At 42.5% G+C, this 22222-nt stretch overlaps 1 protein-coding gene across 6 annotated transcripts in view; it reads left to right on the top strand.

Moving 5' to 3' along the window:
* The window catches only part of Actr3b (actin related protein 3B), a 57734-nt gene that overhangs the window by 13278 nt on the left and 22234 nt on the right, over positions 1 to 22222 (top strand). For 2 of the 6 annotated variants that reach the window (XM_069997145.1, XM_069997144.1), the window contains exons 2-8: positions 940 to 995; positions 8853 to 8977; positions 9595 to 9705; positions 11863 to 11958; positions 15208 to 15315; positions 18274 to 18417; positions 20650 to 20823. In XM_069997145.1, coding sequence (XP_069853246.1) covers positions 940 to 995; positions 8853 to 8977; positions 9595 to 9705; positions 11863 to 11958; positions 15208 to 15315; positions 18274 to 18417; positions 20650 to 20823 — 814 coding nt within the window. Of the gene's footprint in view, positions 1 to 939; positions 996 to 3094; positions 3219 to 8852; positions 8978 to 9594; positions 9706 to 11862; positions 11959 to 15207; positions 15316 to 18273; positions 18418 to 20649; positions 20824 to 22222 lie in introns of those variants that run through there. The other 4 variants (XM_069997147.1, XM_069997146.1, XM_069997151.1 and 1 more) reach the window with 4 other exon arrangements.

A 22222-nucleotide genomic window follows, 5' to 3' on the forward strand; every position in this document is an offset into this window, starting at 1 on the left:
AGATCTAGTCTCAAGCACATTGGAATAGTTTGTGAAAAGTAAATTCATAGCTCCTTTCTTTCACAAGGCTCTAAGTATTTTATTTATGATTTAGTGCAGCATGGGGCCTGGCTGTGCAGACTTCACTATTAATTAGTCTTGGTAAAAAAGGAAGAGATGATAAGTCTCTTCAATGTACTGAAGCTTCTCAGCTTTTCCAGCAGATGGTCTGACGGTTTTCACCCCCTTTTTTATATTTAGGAGATTAGCAAATGCTTTTGGAACACTTAGTAGTATTTTGGCATTGGTTTTAGTAAAGACTTTTGGAATCTATCATGCAGGGTATCTTGACAGAAAATGGGCTTCTTCTGAAATGAGATGGTAAAGAGATACTTCTGTCAGACCAGTCCCAGGAGACGACAGTAGCTGTTCTAGACATATGCCATGACATTTAGAGAAAATTACATAATCCTTTCCTAACCCACTCCCCCCAATAGTTCAGGAAGTTGGGAAATAAGTCTACTTCTACAGAGCCAATGCCAGAATTAGCCTGCAGTATTTAGATTTTTGCTTTTTTTTTTTTTTTCCTGCAGTTCACTAGTTGGTCTTAGGCAGCTTAATTATTCTCGGTGCCTTAATTTTCTCATCTGCAAAGTCAGATACTGTTCACTTTTTTCTTAAGTTTTGTAAGGACTGAAAGAGCATGGAAGCACTTTAAAAATCATTAGGGATACACAAATCATTTGTTTCTCTTGTAGTAGAAAAAGTATAATGCTGTTTTATAACCACTTTATTTGACATTTGTATTTGATTCTTAGTATTCACAGTTACCTGTTTCACAACTCAGGTTGTAATCTGAGACTTGATATTTTAGGACTTGGAGTACTTAAGATGAAAGACATTAATGGAATGTGGATGAGAGCTTTATCATCTAAACGTGTGATGACTTTGTGCTTTTAGGTATACCAAGCTTGGCTACGCAGGCAACACTGAGCCACAGTTCATTATACCATCATGTAAGTAAAGCTTTACCCTGGGGTTTTAAAGGCTTGTATTCCTAGCATTCTCATTGCAAACATTCCTAAGCATTCATTTTAGTTTCTCAAGTTGTGTTAACTTACTGTCTTTTAGAAGATTGTTCTAGCTACTGGGAAAGGTTATTTTGCACCTAATTACTGAATGTTGCTGTAGGCATTGCTGTCACCTGAAACCCTGAAGTGTTCTAGTCCCTTGATTCCCTGCTCACTCGGCCCTGCCTCTGTCATCTGAGTGTCATTAGGAAACGGGGTAGGATGCTCTCTAGAAAATGGATATCTGGCTCTATATTAAGACAGATTTGTAATTTTAAATAAGTACAGTTCTGTTGGCCTGGCAACTTCATGAGGGAACATTATCTGCACTAATCACTCTTTTTTTTTGGTGGAAATAAGAGGACTGCAACCACTTAGACTTAAACAAAATCATACTCTGTTTTTGTTTTAAGTTTTAGTCAGTAGAGAGGGATAATCTTGCATTTTTGGCATGAGCTCTGCCTACCCCATCTTTGTTTGCCATAGAAGTTTCATCAAGGTCAAGGCTGTGTTTATAGGTAGAGTGTTTTAGAAAGATCTAAATCCCAAGTTAAGAGTTGGAGACAGTTTGCCAAGGAGAAAGTGTATCAACCAAGAGTGAGGGAAACTTGATTCCCTAGACATTGCTCCTCTGAGACAAGCTGAGACCCTAGATACTGTAGTGGATTAGCTAGAGATAGTTGTAGGGGCAGGATCTATGACCACTACCCAACTCAGTGGGAAGGAGGTGAAGAGAGGGGAGAGGGGCTTGATGAGTATTTATTCAGGGGGAGGCTAATGTGAATATCAATAATTGGAAAGTTTGCTCCAGATTCCTTGAGATTTCAATCACCTGTCTAGTTCCTTATTGAATATCTGACCATGTTTTGATTTTTTTTTTTTTTCGGTTGGTTGTGGGGCCTGGACTCTGGGTCTGGGCACTGTCTCTCAGCTCTTCATCTCAAGGCTAGCACTCTACCACTTGAACCAGAGTGCCATTTCCGGGTTTTCTAGTGGTTTATTGAGGATAGGAGTCTCATAGACTTAACTTCCCCGGGTTGGCTTTGACCCACGATCCTCAGATCTCAGCCTCCTCCCCCAACGTTTTTTTTTTTTTTGTTGTTGTTGTTTGTTTGTTTTGGGTCCGGTCATGGGGCCTGAACTCTGGGCCTGGGTGCTGTCCCTCAGCTCTTTACCTCAAGGCTAGCGCTGTACCACTTGAGCCACAGCGCCACTTCTGGCTTTTTTTTCTACTTACGTGGTGCTGAGGAATTGAACCCAGGGCCTCATGCATGCAAGGCAAGCACTCTACCACTGAGCCACCTTCCCAGCCCCTCCCCCCACGTTTTGGTTTAAAAAAGTTCAAATACTTAGATGCCACACATGAGCTACCCCACCCAACAACAGACATTGTTGGCTTGCTGTATCCTCATTTTAAATGGGTGATTGGGTCATCTGGATGCTAAAGAGTAGGTGACTAGTACAATAGAACTTTATCACAGTCCTGGAGGCTTAGAGTCCCAGTTCAAGGTGTGGTCACAGTTGACTTCTGGTGGAGCCTCTTTTTCTAGCCTTTAAAGGGCCAACTTCTTTCTCAGTGTTCCTCTGTGTATGTGTAAGTACGGAAGAATTGCCATGTCCTTACAAGGCCACTACTCCTGTGGGGTTAGGACTCTACCCCCGGAAACTCTGCTAACCTTAGTTACTTCCCTAAATCACCCTATCTCTATGTATACTCATGTTGTGAGTTAGAGCTTCAGCATTTGGATTTTGTGAGGTTGTAACTCAGTCTATATAACAGCTGATATTTTGTAGGATGAATTAGTCTTATGTGAATTTTATTCGTATGAATGATCATTTCATGTTGAGTTGTTGACAGTTGGAATTTTCAGAGTGACATTGAATATATCAGTGAAAAAAACCTCAACAATTAACCTGTAACTTTCTGCCTTTCTTTTTTTTCTTGCCAGTCATGGGGCCTGAACTCTGGGCCTAGGTGCTGTCCCTCAGCTCTTCAGCTCAAGGCTAGCGCCCTACCACTTGAGAAATAGTGCCACTTCCAGCTTTTTCTATGTGGTGCTGAGAAATCGAACCCAGGGCCTCATGCATGCAAGGCAAACACTGAATCTTAGCAGTGACAGAAAAATGTCAAGGAAGTTTGGGTGAAGAGTAACATATTGTTTATAAAAGGTGGGTTTAAAGGTGTTTGGGAAGAAGTGAGAAGGGTGGAGATAGATGTTTGGTTTTAGGACAGGTGGAGGGCCTTGCTTACTGTGGACAAGTAATTGGATCACTGCTTGGCTTGCTGCTGCGAGTAGAGCCATGTATTTTTTTTCTTTCCAGTTTATAGAGGCCTTGTTCACAGGATGGATTCTGGGACATATATGTTGAAATGGCATCAAAGGAGAAAAGCCAACTGGAGCTGAAGCCCAGTGGTGGAATGCTTGCTTAGTATATGCCAGGCACTCCGCTCCATCCCCAGCACCACAAAGAATTAAAACAGAAAGAGAGGAGGAGGAGAGGGAGGGAAGAGGGACAGGAGGAGAGAGAGAACAAGAGAGAAAACTTTTTGTGAGGTGTGAGGATGTATAATGAGGGCTAGGGCAAGATTTTCTGAGGGCCTACCTCAGGGGCCTGAGCTCTAAATCCATTCTTATTTTGGTTGTGTCTGTTTTGTTTTGTTAAGACACTTATGTGGCATAGCAATATTTGAGGTTTTTGCATTAGTGCTCAAAAATCTAATAATTTTATTTATTTCATTTTTTCAGTATGGGGCTTGAACTCTGGGCCTGGGCACTCTCTCTGAGCTCTTCAGCCCAAGGCAAGCACTCTACTACTAGAGGCACAGGGCCACTTCTGTTTTTCTGGTGGTTAATTGGAGATAAGAGTCTCTTTGAACTGTGATCCTCAGATCTCAGCCTCCTGATAGCTTGGATTATAGGTGTAAGCCACTGGGACCCCTCCAAAAGTCTAATAATTTTAGTTTCTTACACCATTTTTGTCTGATTTTTGTATCATGGTATCACAAACTGGGTTTGTTAGCTTTTTAAGTTTTCTGGAACAGTTTGTTCCAGTTTGTGTAACTAGAAATTATTACTTTAAGTGTTAGGTATCCAACTTTTTTTTTTGTGAAATACACTGAATTTTTTTTTCAGTTGTAGACTGTGAAACTTGTGGACAGTAAACTCAGGGTCTGAGTGCTGTTTCTGAGCTCTTTTTGCTCAAGGCTAGTGTTCTACGTCTTTGAGCCGCTGCATCACTCCTGGTTTTTGAGGGGATGATCGAAGATAAGAGTCTCAAGGTGACTTTTTCACCTGACTGGCTTTGAACCTCAATCCTCATATCTCAGCCTTCTGAGTAGGTAGGGTTATAGGTGTGAGCCAGTGGCACCTGGCTCATCGTGGTATTTCTATACATCTATAGTTACTGTATCTATTACTCTTTTTTTGGGGGGGGGCCATGGGGCTTGAACCCTGGGCCTGGGTGCTATCCCTTAGCTCTTCAGCTCTTACCACTTGAGCCACAGTGCCACTTCCGGTTTTCTAGTAGTTTATGGGAGGTAAGAGTGTCATGGACTTCCTTGCCTGGTGTGACTTTGAACCTTGATCCTCAGATCTCTGCCTCCTGAGTAGCTAGGATTACAGGCGTGAGCCACCAGTGCCCAGCTTTCTATTACTCTTTCTAAACTTCCCTCCCCCCTACCTTTTCAGGTACTGGGTTTGAGCTCAGGGTTTCACACTGTTCCTTTACTCTACTATTTGAGCTGGCTTTTTGATGGTTAATTGAGGTAAGAGTCTCATGGACTCTTCTGCCCAGGCTGGCCTCAGATATCAGCCTCCTGAATACCTAGGGTTATAGGTGGGCCAGAAATGCCTGACTCTCCCATTCTTTGTTTTTAGACAATAGAATAATCAGATTAGTCAGTTCTATCATCTCCTTTTACTTTCCTCCTATGATTGGATTCCCCCTCACAGTCCCTGTTGTACATGTGTTATGCACATCTCCCTCCCTTTCTTCTTTCCATCCTTTTTTTTGGGGGGGGGCTGCTCAGTTCCCCTTATGAGAGAGAAGTTGTGATATTTGTCTTTTTGAGCTTGCTTATCTCATATGATATGATGCTCTCCTGTTCTACCCCTTATACTTAACAAATTTTTATTTTTTATGGCCAAATAATCTACATTGTGTATATATACAACATTTTCTTTACTCAAAAACTGATGGGTACCTCAGCTGATTCCATGGTCTGCCTGTGGTGATCAGTGTTGTTGCAGATCTCATGTGTAAGTATCTGTACTGTATGCTGACTTACCCTCTATATAATCTTAAGAGTGGTTTAACAGGATCATATGATAATCCTCTAAACTGATTTCTATGTAGCTACACAATTTGTATTCCCCCCTCTCTCACACTCTCCATCCTTGCCAACCTGAGTGTGTTGATTTATTCTTGATGGTTACCTTTCTGAGATGTGAGACAGAATCTCATCATTATTATTATTTTTGTTATGGGACTTGAACTCGGGGCCTGTGCACTGTCCTTAAGCAATTTTGCTCAAAGTTAGTGCTTTACTACTTTGAGGCACAGCTCCACTTCCGGTCTTCTGGTGGTTAATTGGAGATAAAAAGTCTCACAGACTTTCTTGCCAGTCTGGGTTTGAACTGCTATTCTCAGATCTCAGCCTCCTAGCTAGGATTACAGGCGTGAGCCACCAGTGCCCAGCTCTCTGTATTGTTTTGACTTGAATTTCTTTTATAACTGAGGATACTCAACATGTCTTCATGTATTTATTGGCTATTTGTACTTCCTTTGAGAACTTCCAGTTGAGTTTGTCTATTTATGACTACAATTGTTTGTTCTTCTTGTGTACAATTGTTCGAGGCCTTTATTCTGGATATTAATTTGTAATTTGGCATTTAGCAGTTACAATTATTTCTACAGAGTATCTGTTTATCCATACCACTTTTTTTTTTCAATTTCCAGTCCTGAGGCTTGAACTCGGGGACTAGGTACTGTCCCTGAGCTGCTTTTTTGCTTAAGGCTAGAGCTCTCCTACTTGAGCCACAGCAGCACTTCTCGCTTTTTCTGTGTATGTGGTACTGAGGAATCAAACCCAGGGCTCCGTGCATGTTAGGCAAGTACTCTGCCACTAAGCCGCATTCCCATCCTGCCACTTATTCCCTCCCTCCCTCCCTCCCTCCCTCCCTCCCTCCCTCCCTCCCTCCCTTCTTTCTTTCTTTTCTTTCTTTCTTTCTTTCTTTCTTTCTTTCTTTCTTTCTTTCTTTCTTTCTTTCTTTCTCTCTCTCTCTCTCTCTCTCTCTCTCTCTCTCTCTCTCTCTCTCTCTCTCTCTCTCTTTCTTTCTTTCTTTCTTTCTTTCTTTCTTTCTTTCTTTCTTTCTTTCTTTCTTTCTTTCTGTCATGGGGCTTGGACTCTGGGCTTGGTGCTCTCCCTGCGCTCAAGGCAAGCGCTCTACCACTTGAGCCACAGCGCCACTTCCGGTTTTCTAGTGGTTTATTGGAGATAAGAGTCTCACGGACTTTCCTGCCCGGGCTGGCTTTGAACTGCAATCCTCAGATCTCAGCCTTCTGACTAGCTAGGATAGCTAGAATTATAGGCGTGAGCCCCTGGTACCCGGCTTGCCATTTATTTTCTAATGACTTTTTTAGTGTGGATTTCTAGATGTGGAGTTATTAGATAAACACATGTTTATTATGTGTCCCAATTTCTCTGAAGATTGGCTTGTGCTGGTGTTCAGATTAGGTATTCATCCAGTAGCACTTTTGATCTCCTATGCAGTGTAGGTGATACTCTTTGTTGAGTACTTCTCTGCTCAATACTATTCGTATATTAAAAATGGGTCAGCTAGCTAGTCCATGCTGAGCCCCTGTTAAGAGCAGGCTTGTGGAACTGTTGTCTGTGCTGTGCACTTCATGGAGGTACCATGTGGGAAATAAAGTTGGCTAGAATATTTGAAGCAGTTAGTTCAGGTCAGAAATATAATTTACTCTCCCCTTAAATCCACACACAAGAATTTTTGTGTTTAGTTCTGGGAAACTTTAGCATATTTGTTTGGTGCTAGAGTGCCATGGTTTTACCAAAAATATACTAAAGTTCATAGTGAGATTCTGTTAGCATACTTAAGGAATTAGGTTTATGTTAGAATTATTTAGGTATATTTGAACATTTTCCAAATCCACAATAAGTGTTTCAATGGAGTGGGATATTAATTTGACAAGTATTTTTCTAATCCCTAGATTAATCTTAGAGCTGCCAGCCCTGGCTCTGTCAGGTCTCAGCTCTGCATGGCTTTGATCATAAGCCTCCCCTCTAAAGTGGAGATAAAGCATCTACCTTGGAAGCTTTTGAGAGGACAAAGTGTGCATGAGAACACTTAGCCAAGTGCCTGATAAATGTGAATAGTTACTATTTTATTGATTGACATCTATGCCAGGTACTAGAGAACTGCCGTAAGACTGAGGTTATCTGACAGTCTTGGTGGTGGCCTGCTTTTAATGACTGTGATTCTCAAAAAACGCCACAGTGGAGTTTTCTGAAAGACTATGGATGCACAGAAACATGCCCCCTTCACTGCCAGATTGGTAGGGAGTAATGTGTGTGTGTGTGGGGAGGGTTGGGAGGGTGGCATTTACTCAGAGCCCTCACAATGAGTTTTCTAGAGCCACAAGTGGGCCAGAGCTTAAGGTGTAAATGGCAAATCGAATCTTTGCAAAGCCTTTCACAGCTCATTAGATGCTCAGTTCTGGAGTGAAATTTATATGATTATAACTAAATGTACTTCCAAATATTTAAGATCTTTGCCTGTAATCTTAGCTACTCAGGAGCCTGAGAGCTGAGGATTGTGGTTTGAAGTTAGTCTGGGCAGGAAAGTAAGTGAGGCTTATCTCCAACTAATCACCAAACACTGGAAGTGGAGCTGTGTCTCAAGTGGTAGTCTGGTAGCCTTGACCAAAAAAGCTCAAGGACAGTGCTCAGGCTCTCAATTCAGGTCCCAACACTGGTGCATGCACACAAAAATGTATCATAAAGTCTGATGTTTGGAGGTGCTATATAATACAATTGCTTGTACTTTTATCTTTTTTTTTTTTTGGTCAGTCATGGGCTTGAACTCTGGGCCTGGGCACTGTCAACTCAAGTCTAGCACTCTACCACTTGAGCCATAGCGCCACTTCTGGCTTTTTCTGCTTATGTGGTGTTGAGGAATCGAACCCAGGGCCTCAGGCATGTAAGGCAAGCACTCTTCCACCGAGCCAACTTCTCAGCCCCTAGTTTTATCTTTTAATTGTATGTTACATCTCTTTTTTCTCCCAAGGCTAAAAAATACATAAGCTTAAATACTAGAAATAATCATAAGCTGAATACCAATGACCTAAATACATATAGATACAGTTTCAGTTTGATTTCCTCTTCTGTATTGTGTAGAAAAATTTCCCTTTCTCCATTGTAAAATTTATATACTGTTCATGTATGATCCATGGGCATCTCATTCATTATCTTGGGCTTTTCCAGGTAAAATTGAGAAACTTAATAACATTGCTTCTATGTTAATATTAAAGACAGACCAGCTAAGTTTCTGAAAATAATACTGGAAAATGATAACTTGCCTCAGGATTACTCTCTGGGCTCATTGAAACTTTTCCCATGTGCACCTTCAAAGAAAAACTTGACATTGAAAATTTGCTCGTATATACCCAGGTACTGAACTATTGTATCAGCATAGGGCTATCCTATTGTGTTATCCATTCTTGAGTTTTCAGATTCATGTGGAGAATGATGGAAATCTTTGTGCTTTTTATTTTATTTTAAAGGTATCGCCATCAGAGAGTCTGCAAAGGTAGTTGACCAGGCCCAAAGGAGAGTGTTGAGGGGAGTTGATGACCTTGACTTTTTCATAGGGGATGAAGCCATCGACAAACCTACCTACGCTACAAAGGTAAACTTCTGAACGGTTTTTAATAGCAGAGCCAAGAACAGAGCAGTCGGATGAATTAGAAGCTGTATTCCAGAGTTGTGGACTGTGATTCTGCTCTTAGGCTTGGCTGGAGGTGGATAGATGAACTGTAGGTGAAACAGAACAACAGTAGGTTGTTTCTGAATAGGTATATTTCTGAGTGAGGAACCAAGTGAATTAAAGCTCTGGAATGCAGATTGACTCAGGGAACATGGTCACCCATGAAAGCAAAAATCTCCTCTTGAGAATTTCAGGTTAATTGTTGAACCTATTAGACAAGGAAAATTATGGTTTGAGAAATTAAGAAGAAACACTAACATTGTTTGAAAAGAAGAAAAAAAGGAAAGAAAGTACCAGATTCATTTGCATGATAGATGAGATAGATGCTTCTGCTTATCATTATTGAAGTGGACCTTTGTAATTGGGCAGTAACAGATATAAACAGTATGTACACAGTAGTAAACATATACAAACAGTCTTTCTGTTTAAGTGCCTCTTGTTTTCCTGGCATGAGTTACTAACTTCAGGATGATGCCATTCTGTGGTTCTGTGTGCCTGCTTATTCTGAAGTTGAACATGATTTGGTTTCTCTTGCTCAGTGGCCTATACGACATGGAATCATTGAGGACTGGGATCTTATGGAAAGGTTCATGGAACAAGTGGTTTTTAAATATCTTCGTGCTGAACCTGAGGACCATTATTTTTTAATGGTGAGTAAGTGGAACTAAGGCATATATTTCTGTAAATTCTTCTTGCTGGGATTTCTAACTCAGCTTGAAATTCAACTTTTCAACTTAAGGAATTTAAAATTCCTTCTGAAGACATTCAAATGAATCAATGCAAATAACAGAAAGCTCAGTAAAATTATCTAGGAGCAAACACAGCCCATTATTCTGCAGAGCAGGAAGGAAGGGCCTGGCGGTTCTGGGGCTGCTTGCTTTAGCAGCTCAGAGATGGAATCTCCTTTAGCACAACTTCTTCTGTTGACTCCCCATCTCAGGATGGCTGGTGAGTTTCTGTCTGTCTGTCTGTCTGTCTGTCTCCTCTCTCTCCTCTCTCTTTCCCCCTTTATCTCCCTCTCTCTCCTCCCCTTTCTTGTTTTTGCCAGTCTTGGGGCTTGAACTCAGGGCCTGGACACTGTCCCTGAGCTTCTTTTTGCTCAAGGTTAGCACTCTACCATTTGAGCCACAGCACCACTTCTGGCTTTTTCTGTTTATGTGGTACTGAGGAATCGAATCTAGGGCTTCATGCATGCTAGGCAAGCACTCTACCACTAAGCCACATTCCCAGCCTCCTCTCCAGGTATTTCTGTTCAGTCCGATCTAAGAGAAGCTTTTGCTTGAACACTGCTTTTTAGGAATTTAGAAACCCTTTCATAGAAACCTCCCAGCAGATTTACCCCATCTGCCTATACCTGACTTGGTCAGTAGAGAGGAATGGATAACCTTAACTGATGAAGATTAATCAAGATCTCTCCCTGGGATGGGAAGGGTGGGACCATGGCTGGTATCTGGGACTCTGGGAGAGGAAGATTGGGTAAGGACTCCCAACAGTAAGCACCATAAAAGGAGGCATAGTTTTGCATAGGACACCAACTATATACTTTAGTACTTCTGAGGAGTAGCTAGATGCTAAGATCATTACTACTTCCTATAGCAGAAGAAACTTAGTTAAGATGTTATTTTTCTTCTCCAGAGTTTTATGCTATAGTAAAGTAATTATCTTGTTCAAACTAATTATTGAGAAATGAGGAGAGACATTTCTTAGTTATGTGGTATGCTCTGATTATTCTATCAAATATTACATGTTTCCTTCCATGAAATGTTCTTTTAAGTTAGAATTAATTGCATGTCTAAAATGCTATATAGTTAGACACCAGTGGCTCATGCCTGTAATCTTAGCTACTCAGGAAGCTGAGATTTGAGGATGGCAATTCAAAGCCAGTTTGGGCAGGAAAGTCTGTGAGTCTCATCTCTCCAATTACCAGCAAAAAAAGTGGAGCTGTGGCTCAAGTGGTAGAGTATTAGCCTTGAGCAGAAAAGCTCAGGGTAAGCACCCAGGTCCTGAATACAAGCCCTAGGACCAAAAAAAAAAAAAAAAAGCTGGTATCAATAATCCTAGCTACTCAGGAGGCTGAGAGCTGAGGATCGGGGTTCAAAGCCAGCCCAGGCAGGAAAGTCTGTGAGACTCTTATCTCTAGTTAACCACCAGAAAACCAGAAGTGGCACCATGGCTTAAGTGGTAGAGCACTTGCCTTGAGCTGAAAAGCTCAGGGACAGTGCCCAGGCCCAGAGTTCAAGCCCCACAACTGACAAAGAAAAAAAAAAGCTATCTATCTATATCTATATCTATATCTATCTATATATATAGAGAGAGTAATTTTACACTGATCTTTGGTAGATTGGTTTGTCTTCATTTGCTGATTTATTTTACCTCGTGTTTCTATTTTTCTGTGTGTATGTATTAAGTATAATTCAAGACCTTTTTCTTTTTTCTTTTTTTTTTTAGGGGGGTGGGCAATCCTTGGGCTTGAACTCAGGACTTGGGTATTGTCCTTGTGCTTTTATGCTCAAGGCTAGCCCTCTACCACTTGAGCTACAGCTCTGCTTCTAGCTTTTTGGTGGCTAATTGAAGATAAGAGTCTCACATGCTTTCTTTCCTAGGTGGGCTTTGAACTGTGATCCTCAGATCTTACCTTAGTACAAAGCTGGATGATTTTTAAAATCACCTTAGGTTTCATCTGTCTGTAAGACTAGGGAGTTGTACAGTGTCCTAGCTACTGTATCTTTCGGTTAGTTTTTGTATAATTCTAATATAATTTCTTAACTTTGGGGCATACACTAACTGGAACGAATGTTTTCTTACAGACAGAACCTCCATTAAATACACCAGAAAATAGAGAATATCTTGCAGAAATAATGTTTGAATCATTTAATGTACCAGGACTCTACATTGCAGTTCAGGTAAAAAAAAAAAAAAAGCTATTACTCTGTAGCTAATTACAGCGGATCTTTGTTGTAAGGTTGTGTTGCTCTTCATCCACAAGTGTGCATGTACATTCATGGACATGTACCATTTAGGCTGAACTAGAGCACTGTGGAGAACATAGTCCATGACTTACATAAATGTTGCTGGTATAGAAATGTAAAGTCTAGTGTTTTGTTCTATGGGTTTCTTTCACTTTTGATCAGACAAAAAAAAAACAAAAAACAAAAAACAAAAAACAAACCCAAACCCTAGATATTGGAGAATCTTTTTTTTTTTTTTTTTTTGTTGGTCATGGGGCTTGAACTCTGGGCCTGGGCGCTATCCCTCAGTTCTTCAGCTCAAGGCTAGCGCTCTACCACTTGAGCACAACACCACTTCTGGTTTTCTGTGTGGTTTATTGTAGATAAGAGTCTCATGGACTTTCCAACCTGGGCTGGCTTTGAACCATGATCCTCAGATCTCAGCCTCCTGAGTAGCTAGAATTATAGGTGTGAGCCACTGATGCCTGGCTTGGAGAATCTTTTGAAAAACTAAATACCTTTGGCAGTCACTATATTAATTTGAACTCTGATTAATCCCAGTGTACTCTTGGTTCTGAGAGATCCTGAGCTTTCAGGAAAAATGACTGTTTTAGGTAGTTCTGTGTCTGCCACTTTATACAAATAAATTGGTTGAAGTTTTAGGGGATAAATAAGATAGATATTTTCCTCAGTTTTCTGACTAGTGTTAGTCCTTACTAAGAGAAAGGAAGAGGAAGTGTTCCACAGAGAAATGAATATTTGGACTACTGTGCTCTGTTATCTTTGATTTACCCATAGTGCTTCTTAGCATAGTAAATACTCTGAGAATTCCAATGTTGAGAAAAATATATTTATTCTAGCAATTAGACAAATTCATTCAACTAATTATTCCTCCCCCAAGTAAGTATATCCTGTATTACAGGGAGACACTTTAGAAAACACTGATTGAGTAATATCAGAGTGATCATACATTCAGGTCTTAGTTCCCCTGAAGAGTGGGGTTTTTTTTTTTGGGGGGGGGGTAGGTCATGGGGTTTGAACTCTGGGCCTGGGTGCTGTCCCTGAGCTCTTCAGCTTAAGGTGAGTGCTCTACCATTTAAGCCACAGCGCCACTTCCCGTTTCCTAGTAGTTTTATTAGAGATTAGAGTTTCACGGGGGCTGGGAATGTGGCTTAGTGGTAGAATGCTTGCCTTGCATGCATGGAGCCCTGGGTTTGATTCCTCAGTACCACATACACAGAAAAAGCCAGAAGTGGTGCTGTGGCTCAAATGGTAGAGTGCTAGCGTTGAGCAAAAGAAGCTCAGGGACAATACCCAGACCCAAAGTCAAAGCCCCAAGACTGGCAAAAAAGAAAGTTGGGGTGGTGGTGCTGGGAAGGTGTTTCAGTGGTAGAGTGCTTGCCTTGCATGCATGATGCCCTGGATTTGATTAATCAGCACCACATAAGCAGAAAAAACTGGAAGTGGCTCTATGGCTCAAGTGGTAGAGTGCTAGCCTTGAGCTGAAGAGCTGAGAGACTGCACCCAGGCTCAGAGTTCAGGCCCCACGACTGACAGAAAAAAAAAGAAAAAAGAAAAAAAAAGAGTTTCACAGACTTTCTTGCCTGGGCTGACTTTCAACTGTCATCCTCAGATCTCAGCCTCCTCAGTTGCTAATATTACAGGCGTGAGCCACTGGCTCCCAGCAAGAGTGTTTTTTTTTGTTGTTGTTGTTGTTGTTGGTTGTGGGGCTTGAACTCTGGGCCTGGCTGTTGTCACTTAGCTCTTCAGGTCAAGGTGATTACTCTACCACTTGAACCACAGTGCCATTTCCAGTTTTCTGAGTGGTTTATTGGAGATGAGTCTGATGGACTTTTCTGCCTGAGCTGGCTTTGAACTGTGATCCTCAGATCTCAGCCTCCTGAGTAGCTAGCATTACAAGTATGAGTCACCATGCCCGGCAGCAAGAGTGTGTTTTAAAAGTACAGTTGTGCTTCATCCCTGACCAGTGTTTGGCAGCCTCTGTGCTCTGTGCTAGACAGTTCCTTGTATAGTAGTGTCCTGTATAGTCCAGGATGCCTAGCAGTGGCCTGACCTCCACCTACTGGAGAACTACTTGCAGCCTTCCCTCCTGACACCTGTGACAGTGGTAATGGCTCCAGATGCTGCCCTGCACAGTACCTGCCCCTGGCTGAGAACCACTCTGCTACACCTGTCTGGCTAGAATTTCTGGCTGGGAACCTTAGCTGTCTGTATTATAAATAACTACAGCAGTGATTTAATGTTTGTGGCTTCACATGGAGAGAAACTGGATTAGAAATTATAATATTTGATTTTATAAAGAAATCTTTTTCAACCAGGCAACTGTGATGCCTGTAATCCTAGCTACTGAGGGGGCTGAGTTTAAGCCTGAGTTTAAGCTCAGGCCTGGCACAAGAAGAAAAAAGAAGTCGGGCTTTGGTGGCTTACATCTGTAATACTAGCTAGTCTGGAGGCTGAGATCTGAGGATCACGGTTCGAAGCAAGAGATGGGAAGATCACAGTTCGAAGCAGGAAAGTCTCCACTACATCTACCAAAAGGCTGGAAGTGGAGCTGTAGCCCAAGTGGTAGAGTGCTAGCCTTGAGCACAGAACCTCAGGATAGCGCCCAGGCTCAGGGTTCAAGCCCCAGGACAGGCAAACAACAACAACAACAACAACAAACCCCTTCTTTATTTTATCCTGGCTTTTCTTTGTAAACCTTCAGAAGTCTTTGTTGGAAATTTGAGACTCCTGCATTTTAAATATATGACATATACATATTAGGCTTTTAGGTTGGAATAGAGATCTTTTTTTCTTTTGATGGTCAGGGGGCCTGAACTCTGGGCCTGGGTGCCATCCCTCAGCTCTTCAGCTCAAGGCTAGCACTCTACCACTTAAGCCACAGCACCACTTCCGGTTTTCTGGTGGTTAATTGGAGATAAGAGTCTCATCGACTTTCCTGCCTGTGCAGGCTCTGAACTGAGATCCTCAGATCTCAGCCTCCTGAGTAGCTAGGATTATAGGAGTGAGCCACCTGACTTGGTGCCTGCTTGGAATAGGAATCTTAGAGAAAGGCGTTAGAGGATATCTTAGAGGATAGGGAAAGAAAAGTGTTTCTTAGACTTGCTAAGTAAGAGTTTACTGATTCAACCAAAGAACAAGAAGGCTGACTGCGTTGGGGAATGTTTTGTGTCTTCTCTGTAGGCAGTGCTGGCTCTCGCAGCCTCCTGGACGTCTCGACAGGTCGGAGAGCGCACGCTGACCGGGACAGTCATCGACAGTGGGGATGGCGTCACCCACGTCATCCCAGTGGTAAGCACAGTGGTTCACCCTTGCTTCTGATCTGAGGTAAGGGGAGAGATTAGAAAAGCAAAGCAAAACCCTGCACCCTCTGTAATGAAAACACCATTTCTTAAGTGATGTAATTAGAAAAGGCAACAGGAGTTTTAAAAACCCAGGAATGTGGGGAGTGCAGGAGATGGCCAAGATGTGTGGCTTTGTACCTTCTACAGTCAGAATGTGAGCGGTTACCTGCGATTCCGGGGTCTCTCTGTCATTCCACAGGGAAGTAGCAATAGGATGCTCCTGCCACTTGTATCTCTGGGCCTCTGGGTGACACCGTTTTGGATGTCAGTTTGTGGGTTCTTGCAAGCACATTTGAAAGTTTGTGCTCTGTGAAAAGATGTGAATGGTTGTAGTTAGCTCATGCTTGGAGAATTTGCCTTTGTTCTTTATATTTATTTAAGAGCCAAGAAGGAGAGATGTATATTCTAGTATACAGAGCGCTCTGAAATAGCACCTTTTGGTTTCAAAGTTTTGAGATGTTAAGAGAAGTGACTCCAAATTCAGATTGTAGGAGCTTTTTGTTTTTTCCTTTTGGATCAATGCATTATTTGTAAGATTTATTTATTTGTTTGTTTGTTTTGTTGGTTGTGGGACTTGAACTCAGGGCTGGGTGCTGTTCCTGAGTTTTTTTTTTTCCACTCAGAGCTAGCACTCTACTACTTTGAGCAACCAGTGTCCATCTGGAAGAATTATTTAAAATTTATTTGTTTTTTAAAAACTAACTGTTTTTCAAGTGGAAAGTCAAACATTCCTGATCATCCTCATAGGTTTCCTCCTCAGTAACCACAGTGACTATTTTTGTGTCCTGTAGGTATGGTTTTTCCTTGTATTGGTGTATGTGTATGTTTATATACCTACTTTAAAAAATGTGAATTAGAAGTTGGGCACTGGTGGTTCATGTCTGCAATCTTAAATATTCAGGAGGCTGAGGTTTGAGGGTCCTAGTTTGAAGCAACCCAGACAGAAAAGTGTATGAGACTCAGTCTCCAATTAACCAGCAAACTTCAGAGTTGGAGGTGTGGCTTAAGAGGTAGATTGCTGGCCATGGGCAAGAAAGCTGAAAGCTAGGGGAGAGTGCGAGGCTCTGAGTTTAATTAAGTCCTGGTACTGGCACTGGAAAATAAACTCCCCCTCCCCCGACACAAATTAGTGGAACCAGACATGGCAGTATCTACATACAATTCCATTACTTAGAGGCTGATGCAGAAGTTTGAGGTCAGCCTTGGCTGCATTGGGAGGCTTTGCCTCCCAAAATGACAACAGATTAGGACCAAGCACTGGTGGTTCACTCCTGTAATCCTGATATCTGAGGATTATGGTTTGAAGCCAGCCTAGGCAGGAAAAGTCTATGAGATTCATATCTCCAATTAATCACCCAAAAGCCAGAAGTGGAGGTGTGGCTTAAATGGTAGAGTACCAGCCTTGACTGAAAAATCTAAGGGACAGTGCCCAGACCATGAGTTCAAGTCCTAGGACTGACTCAAAGCCCCAAATAACAAGCCAAAACCCCCCTAAAAAATTAAGATTTTAAACAAAAAGGAAAATAAAAGAGAAAATCCCAATGATCCATATACTTCAATTAGAAAAAAAATTGGCCACCATTTCATTTTGGTAACTTGAAGAAATGATTGTACATATTTAACTTACCAGTGGTTTATTGGAAAGACCTCATCACTGATGTCCATCTATGTCCCTCCAGTGTGGCCTGTGCACAAGGTGTGAAGTCTGAACTTCCCTTGAGTACCTCAAACCAATCTCAGAGTGCTGTTGTTGTGGATTGCTGGAAAGTGTCCATGCACTTGTGGTGTAATACTAATGGAACTAAGGCCTCTAGCTTTGTCTGTGATGTGGTCCCCTCAGAGAACACAGATCCAGGACACAGGGAGGGGGATGTTTGTATTTTCCTTTGCTTGTTTTGTTTTGGGACGGTCTTACTATGCAGCCTAGGCCAGCTTCCCCTGCACTGGCATTACAGATTAGCACCACCACACTTGGCTCCTTTTTAATTCGTAATCTTTCTCAAATCTCTGATTTAGGAAAAGAAAATACATTTTATATGCTCTCTAGGCCCACAGAAAAAGTGGTGTGTGTGTGTGTGTGTGTGTGTGGATGTGTGTGTGTGTGTGTGTGTGTGTGTGTGTGTGTGTTTAATGTTTTCACAGAGGTTTTTTTGTTGTTGTTGGTTGTGGGGCTTGAACTCAGGGCCTGGATGCTGTCCCTTAGCTTTTTCAGCCAAGGCTGGCACTCTCCCACTTAAGCCACACCTCTACTCTTATGAACCTCACAGGGACTGTTCTGCCTGGACTGACTTTGAACCATTTACTGCATACTGTGCCTGCCATAAAGCAGTGGTGTGTGCTTGACATAGAGGATTGTATTTGCACTGTTGTAAATGCCTCACTGGCTAAAAGGCTGTGGCTAAAACACACTCACCTTGGCTAGAGTTCCATAGCTAACCAATCTAGGACCTAGACTTCAATCCAGGCTGTTAGAATTACAGTCTTGTGTACATCACTATGTTACCGACTTTTACTATAGGCCGATTTATAATAGGTTTAACAAGCCGTAGTATGATCTTTTTCTTTTTGTTAGAGAGAATCCTACTGTTGCATTTACTGTTCTCACAGATAGTGTTACCTGTGGTAGTGAAATAGCTTCTTCATTTTTCTTGAGAACTACATTCCTAATGAAACATTTTGGTTGCTTATGATCTCATGTTATTGGAGTAATTTACACTTTGAAATATTAATGGAACCACATTTGCTGTAATTTAAAAAGGCCTCTGGCGTGGAGCTGGTCTTCAGTGGGAGCCGGTAAATGTTGGCTAGTTTACATGTGGGGAGGCAGGCAGGTGTGGCTGAAAGTCTCCTGGGCCAGGTTCTTGACTGCAGATTATTTATATGGGCTGTTCCTCCTCTTCTTCAGGCAGAAGGTTATGTAATTGGAAGCTGCATCAAACACATCCCGATTGCAGGTAGAGATATTACGTATTTCATTCAACAGCTGCTAAGGGAGAGGGAGGTGGGAATCCCTCCTGAGCAGTCACTGGAGACCGCAAAAGCCATTAAGGTAAAAAACAGATGGAAACCTGAGTGGTTTGGGGGTGAGAGAGAAATGGTGCTTGGATACTTCCCCAGATGCTATCCTCCCTGCTCCTACCTTCCCTCCTCTCCCCCTTGTGAGTGTGGGCTTTGGTTTGTTTGCCAGTGAATGAAGTAGGCTGAAACTTAAGGCTCAGCTGCCTCTTCTCCACAGCTTGAGATTGAACCAGTAGCATGCGTAGTCCAGCATCATTTCACTGGTGCCTAATTAGACAGATTAGCTGTGCGTGGCTTCCAGCCTTCCTGTGCCTCCGTCTAGAATAGGGACAAGTCACAGCAGCAGCACTGACTGTCAGGAGCCCTGGGGAGTCTGCCCTTGTCAGCGCACCAAGAGTATACTTCTGAACCACACCATTGCAGGAGCGGAATCAGCAGACAGGACTCGCCGTATTTCTAGATTTTAGTTACTGGACCAGAAAAAGAATGGAAGTTTGGAATTTATAAGATTAGAAGGCAAGAGGCTTGTTGGACTTTTTATTTAATAGTGTCTATGTGACCCAATCCAGTAGTCTTTATATTACTTTGTACAGGACACTCACAGACCTAGACTCTTTTAAAGGAATTCTGCTTAGGTTGCAAAATCAAGATAGGTTTAAAAATCAAAAGGAAAGAAGTCTCTAATAATTCCAAGTTAATTTTTCCTAGATGAAGAAGGAAACATTTTGGAGAAGAGTTTGAGAGTGGAGGTGTGATAGATGCCTTTCTCCTACACTTGAGAGATTTGGAAGACAGGCACTTGAAGGAAAGGAAGCACCAGAGTATTTCCCAAGTTTTACTTGACACTCTTGTAGACAGGTATTTTGAGGACAGGGCCAAGTGTTGGGCAGACTCCTGCAAATGTGCTTCTACTTGTCCTAGGCCTGGAGTTTCTAGGGATCCAGCTCCTACTGCTCAATGGTGATGTCCCTTCCCTGGGGGAGAGGTTTTTAGAGATGTGGTCAGAGTAAAATATTTCCAGTGTTTGCCCCACTTTCTTTTCCTTGTTTTTTGTTTTTGTTTTTGTTTTTTGGTCAGTGGGAGAAAACTGGATATTTGATGCAAGCTTCCTTACTCTCTCAAAATCACAAGTCACAGCAGCAGCAAATCAAAATTGTACTCTTGCTGCTGATACCCAGGGTCACTCCAGGAGTCTTGAGTATCCCTTTCTGTGTCAGGCTCCCTGAGTGTACTGCTGATGAAATGTCTTTCCTGAGCTTCATTCCATACACTTAGTTTGCTCATTGGCTAGCCATACTCCAATTCTGTGCAATCTGAGAAGCATAGTTTTTTTTGCTTTTGCTTTTGGTATGTATATATGTGTGTGTTGAAGTTTGGCACTAGCAACTCAGCTACAGTGCTACTTCTGGCCTTTTGATGTTAATTGGTGATGAGAATCTCACAGGATTTTCTCCCTTGGCTGGCTGATTTTGAACCTTGATCCTCTGATCTCAGACTCCTGAGTAGCTAGGATTATAGGCGTCCTGCCATGCTTGGGTTTTGACCTTAATACACACCTGTGAAGGTTGGGAGTGAAGACTCAAAACTCTGTGTGTGGTCAGTCCTGACATGCTCATCGTACTTGTGCTTCCTGTCCCTGCTGAGACCTCCTGTAGTCAGGACAGGCCTGAGGGTGTGGGTGCACCTGGAATCCAGAGCCTCGAGATGAACACTTTTATGGGCGCACCTCATGTCACCAGTTAAATGAACTAACACACTGGAGGACATTGACCTGACATTTTGGGCACAGCTGAGTGATTTTGCCTTCAAACATGCTGATTCCCCAGGGGCCCGAGGACTCCACTCAGGTGAAGAACCAGCAGGTGAACAGAGCTGACTCCCTTCGGTGCCAGTCCGATATAGACAGTATGCTTAGTAGATTTAGGTGGAGAGCAGTGAGGTGCAGCCCCCCGCTAGGAAGCCTGAGAGGACATGCAAAGGTGAGGTGGGCAAGGGGCTGACACTTAGTTTGAGAGACTTAAGGCTGAGATTGGAAGCTAAATTTCAGGGGGACCAGACAGCCCCAAGACTAAGTGCAGCCATGGCTAAGGTGAAAGCTGATGGAGTACCAGTTGATGGGTTGGTAGCACATACACACTGGAATGAGTGTGGGCAGACCTGGTTCACAGGTGTTTAATGCAGGGGGTCCTGTGTGTTTGTCAGAGGGCAGAGACATCAGAGATTAGTTGTTCATGCCTGGTGTTGTCTCTCTGTGTACATGCAGGAGAAGTACTGTTACATTTGCCCTGACATAGTCAAGGAGTTTGCTAAGTATGATGTGGACCCCCGGAAGTGGATCAAGCAGTACACAGGCATCAATGCAATCAACCAGAAGAAGTTTATTATTGATGTTGGCTATGAAAGGTTCCTGGGACCCGAAATATTCTTTCACCCGGAGGTAAGGTACTGCCCCCAGTGTGCATTAGCTGCAGTGCTCAGTGATGACCAGTGAGCAGGGGTGGAGGTCTCCTAGGTATATTCTAGGTCTGCTCAGTTGTTTGTTTGCCTAACCAGGGACTTACTTTAATAATTAAATTAAGAAAGGATAGTCCTGGAGAGGTTTGGAGTTTTACCTTTTAAGAGCAACAAAAGACAATGGAATGAAATTTATCTTCAGGGGTGGCATGTATTAATATAACAACTAGGGATTGTATACAGGTTGCCTCTAAGTAACAGTGTGATGAAATACAACATTTTTCTCATTGTTTTGTGATTTTGAGGATTGAACTCATAGTAGGCAAGAACCCTTTTGTTTCTGCTGATTCTTTGTTTGGACTGGTTTTGAAGTCATGATCCTCTTATTTCCATCTCTTAAGCCTTTTTTTTTTTTTTTCTTTTTGCCAGTCCTGGTGCTTGAACTCAGGGCCTGGGCACTATCCCTGAGCTTCTTTTGCTCAAAGCTAGCACTCTGCCACTTGAGACACAGCACTACTTCTGGCTTTTTCTGCTTATGTGGTACTGAGGACTTGAACCCAGGGCTTCATGCATGCTAGACAAGCACTCTACCACTAAGCCACATTCCCAGCCTTGAGCCTTTTGTTTTTACTGACTTTGCCTGGGCTGGTTTTAAACTTCGTATTTTCATCTCTGGTGTGCATTACCATGTTTTGCTCTAATCTTAGATTTATTGTCCTTTTTTTGGGGGGGGGGTGCTAGTACCAGGCCTTGAACTCAGGGCCTCTTGTTCTTGCTCAGCCTTTTCACTCATGGCTAATGCTCTACCACTTGAGCCAGCTTGCTTGCTCCCTCCCCTCCCCTCCTCTCCCCTCCCCTCCCCTCCCCTCCCCTTCCTCTCCCCTGCCCTCTCCTCCCCTTCCCTCTCCTCCCCTCCCCTCCCCTCCCCTCCTCTCCCCTCCCTTCTACTCTCTTTCTTTTAACTGGAGATAGAGTCTCTTGGAATTTTCTACGCAGGCTGGCTTTTGAATAGCTAAGATTACATGCATGAACCACTAGTGATTGTCCATCCTAATCCCAATTTTAACGCAGGGCCCTCGATCCTACTGTGCTCCGTGCTGCAAGTTAGGTAGCACTGCTCAGTGGAGGCCACCAGTTTTGTTATGTGAACAGTATGTAAATTATATATATTGCCACAGGGATTGTTAGCACATTTGCAGAAAGCAGTCATTAAGATGCATTGCTTCAGGTTTATATATAATGCATTTTATTTGTATTTTGGTATAATTGCCTTCCTAACTCAGCTTATATTTAGTAGATAGGTAACAAACTGCTGTCTGGTCTTATACACATATGACCATTTGGCATAAGAAGTAATCTTACCAGAAATCTAATGAATAATT

The sequence above is a fragment of the Dipodomys merriami genome, unplaced genomic scaffold (genome assembly GCF_024711535.1).
Source record: "Dipodomys merriami isolate MVZ:Mamm:240054 unplaced genomic scaffold, mDipMer1.0.p SCAF_5, whole genome shotgun sequence".
NCBI lineage: Eukaryota > Metazoa > Chordata > Mammalia > Rodentia > Heteromyidae > Dipodomys > Dipodomys merriami.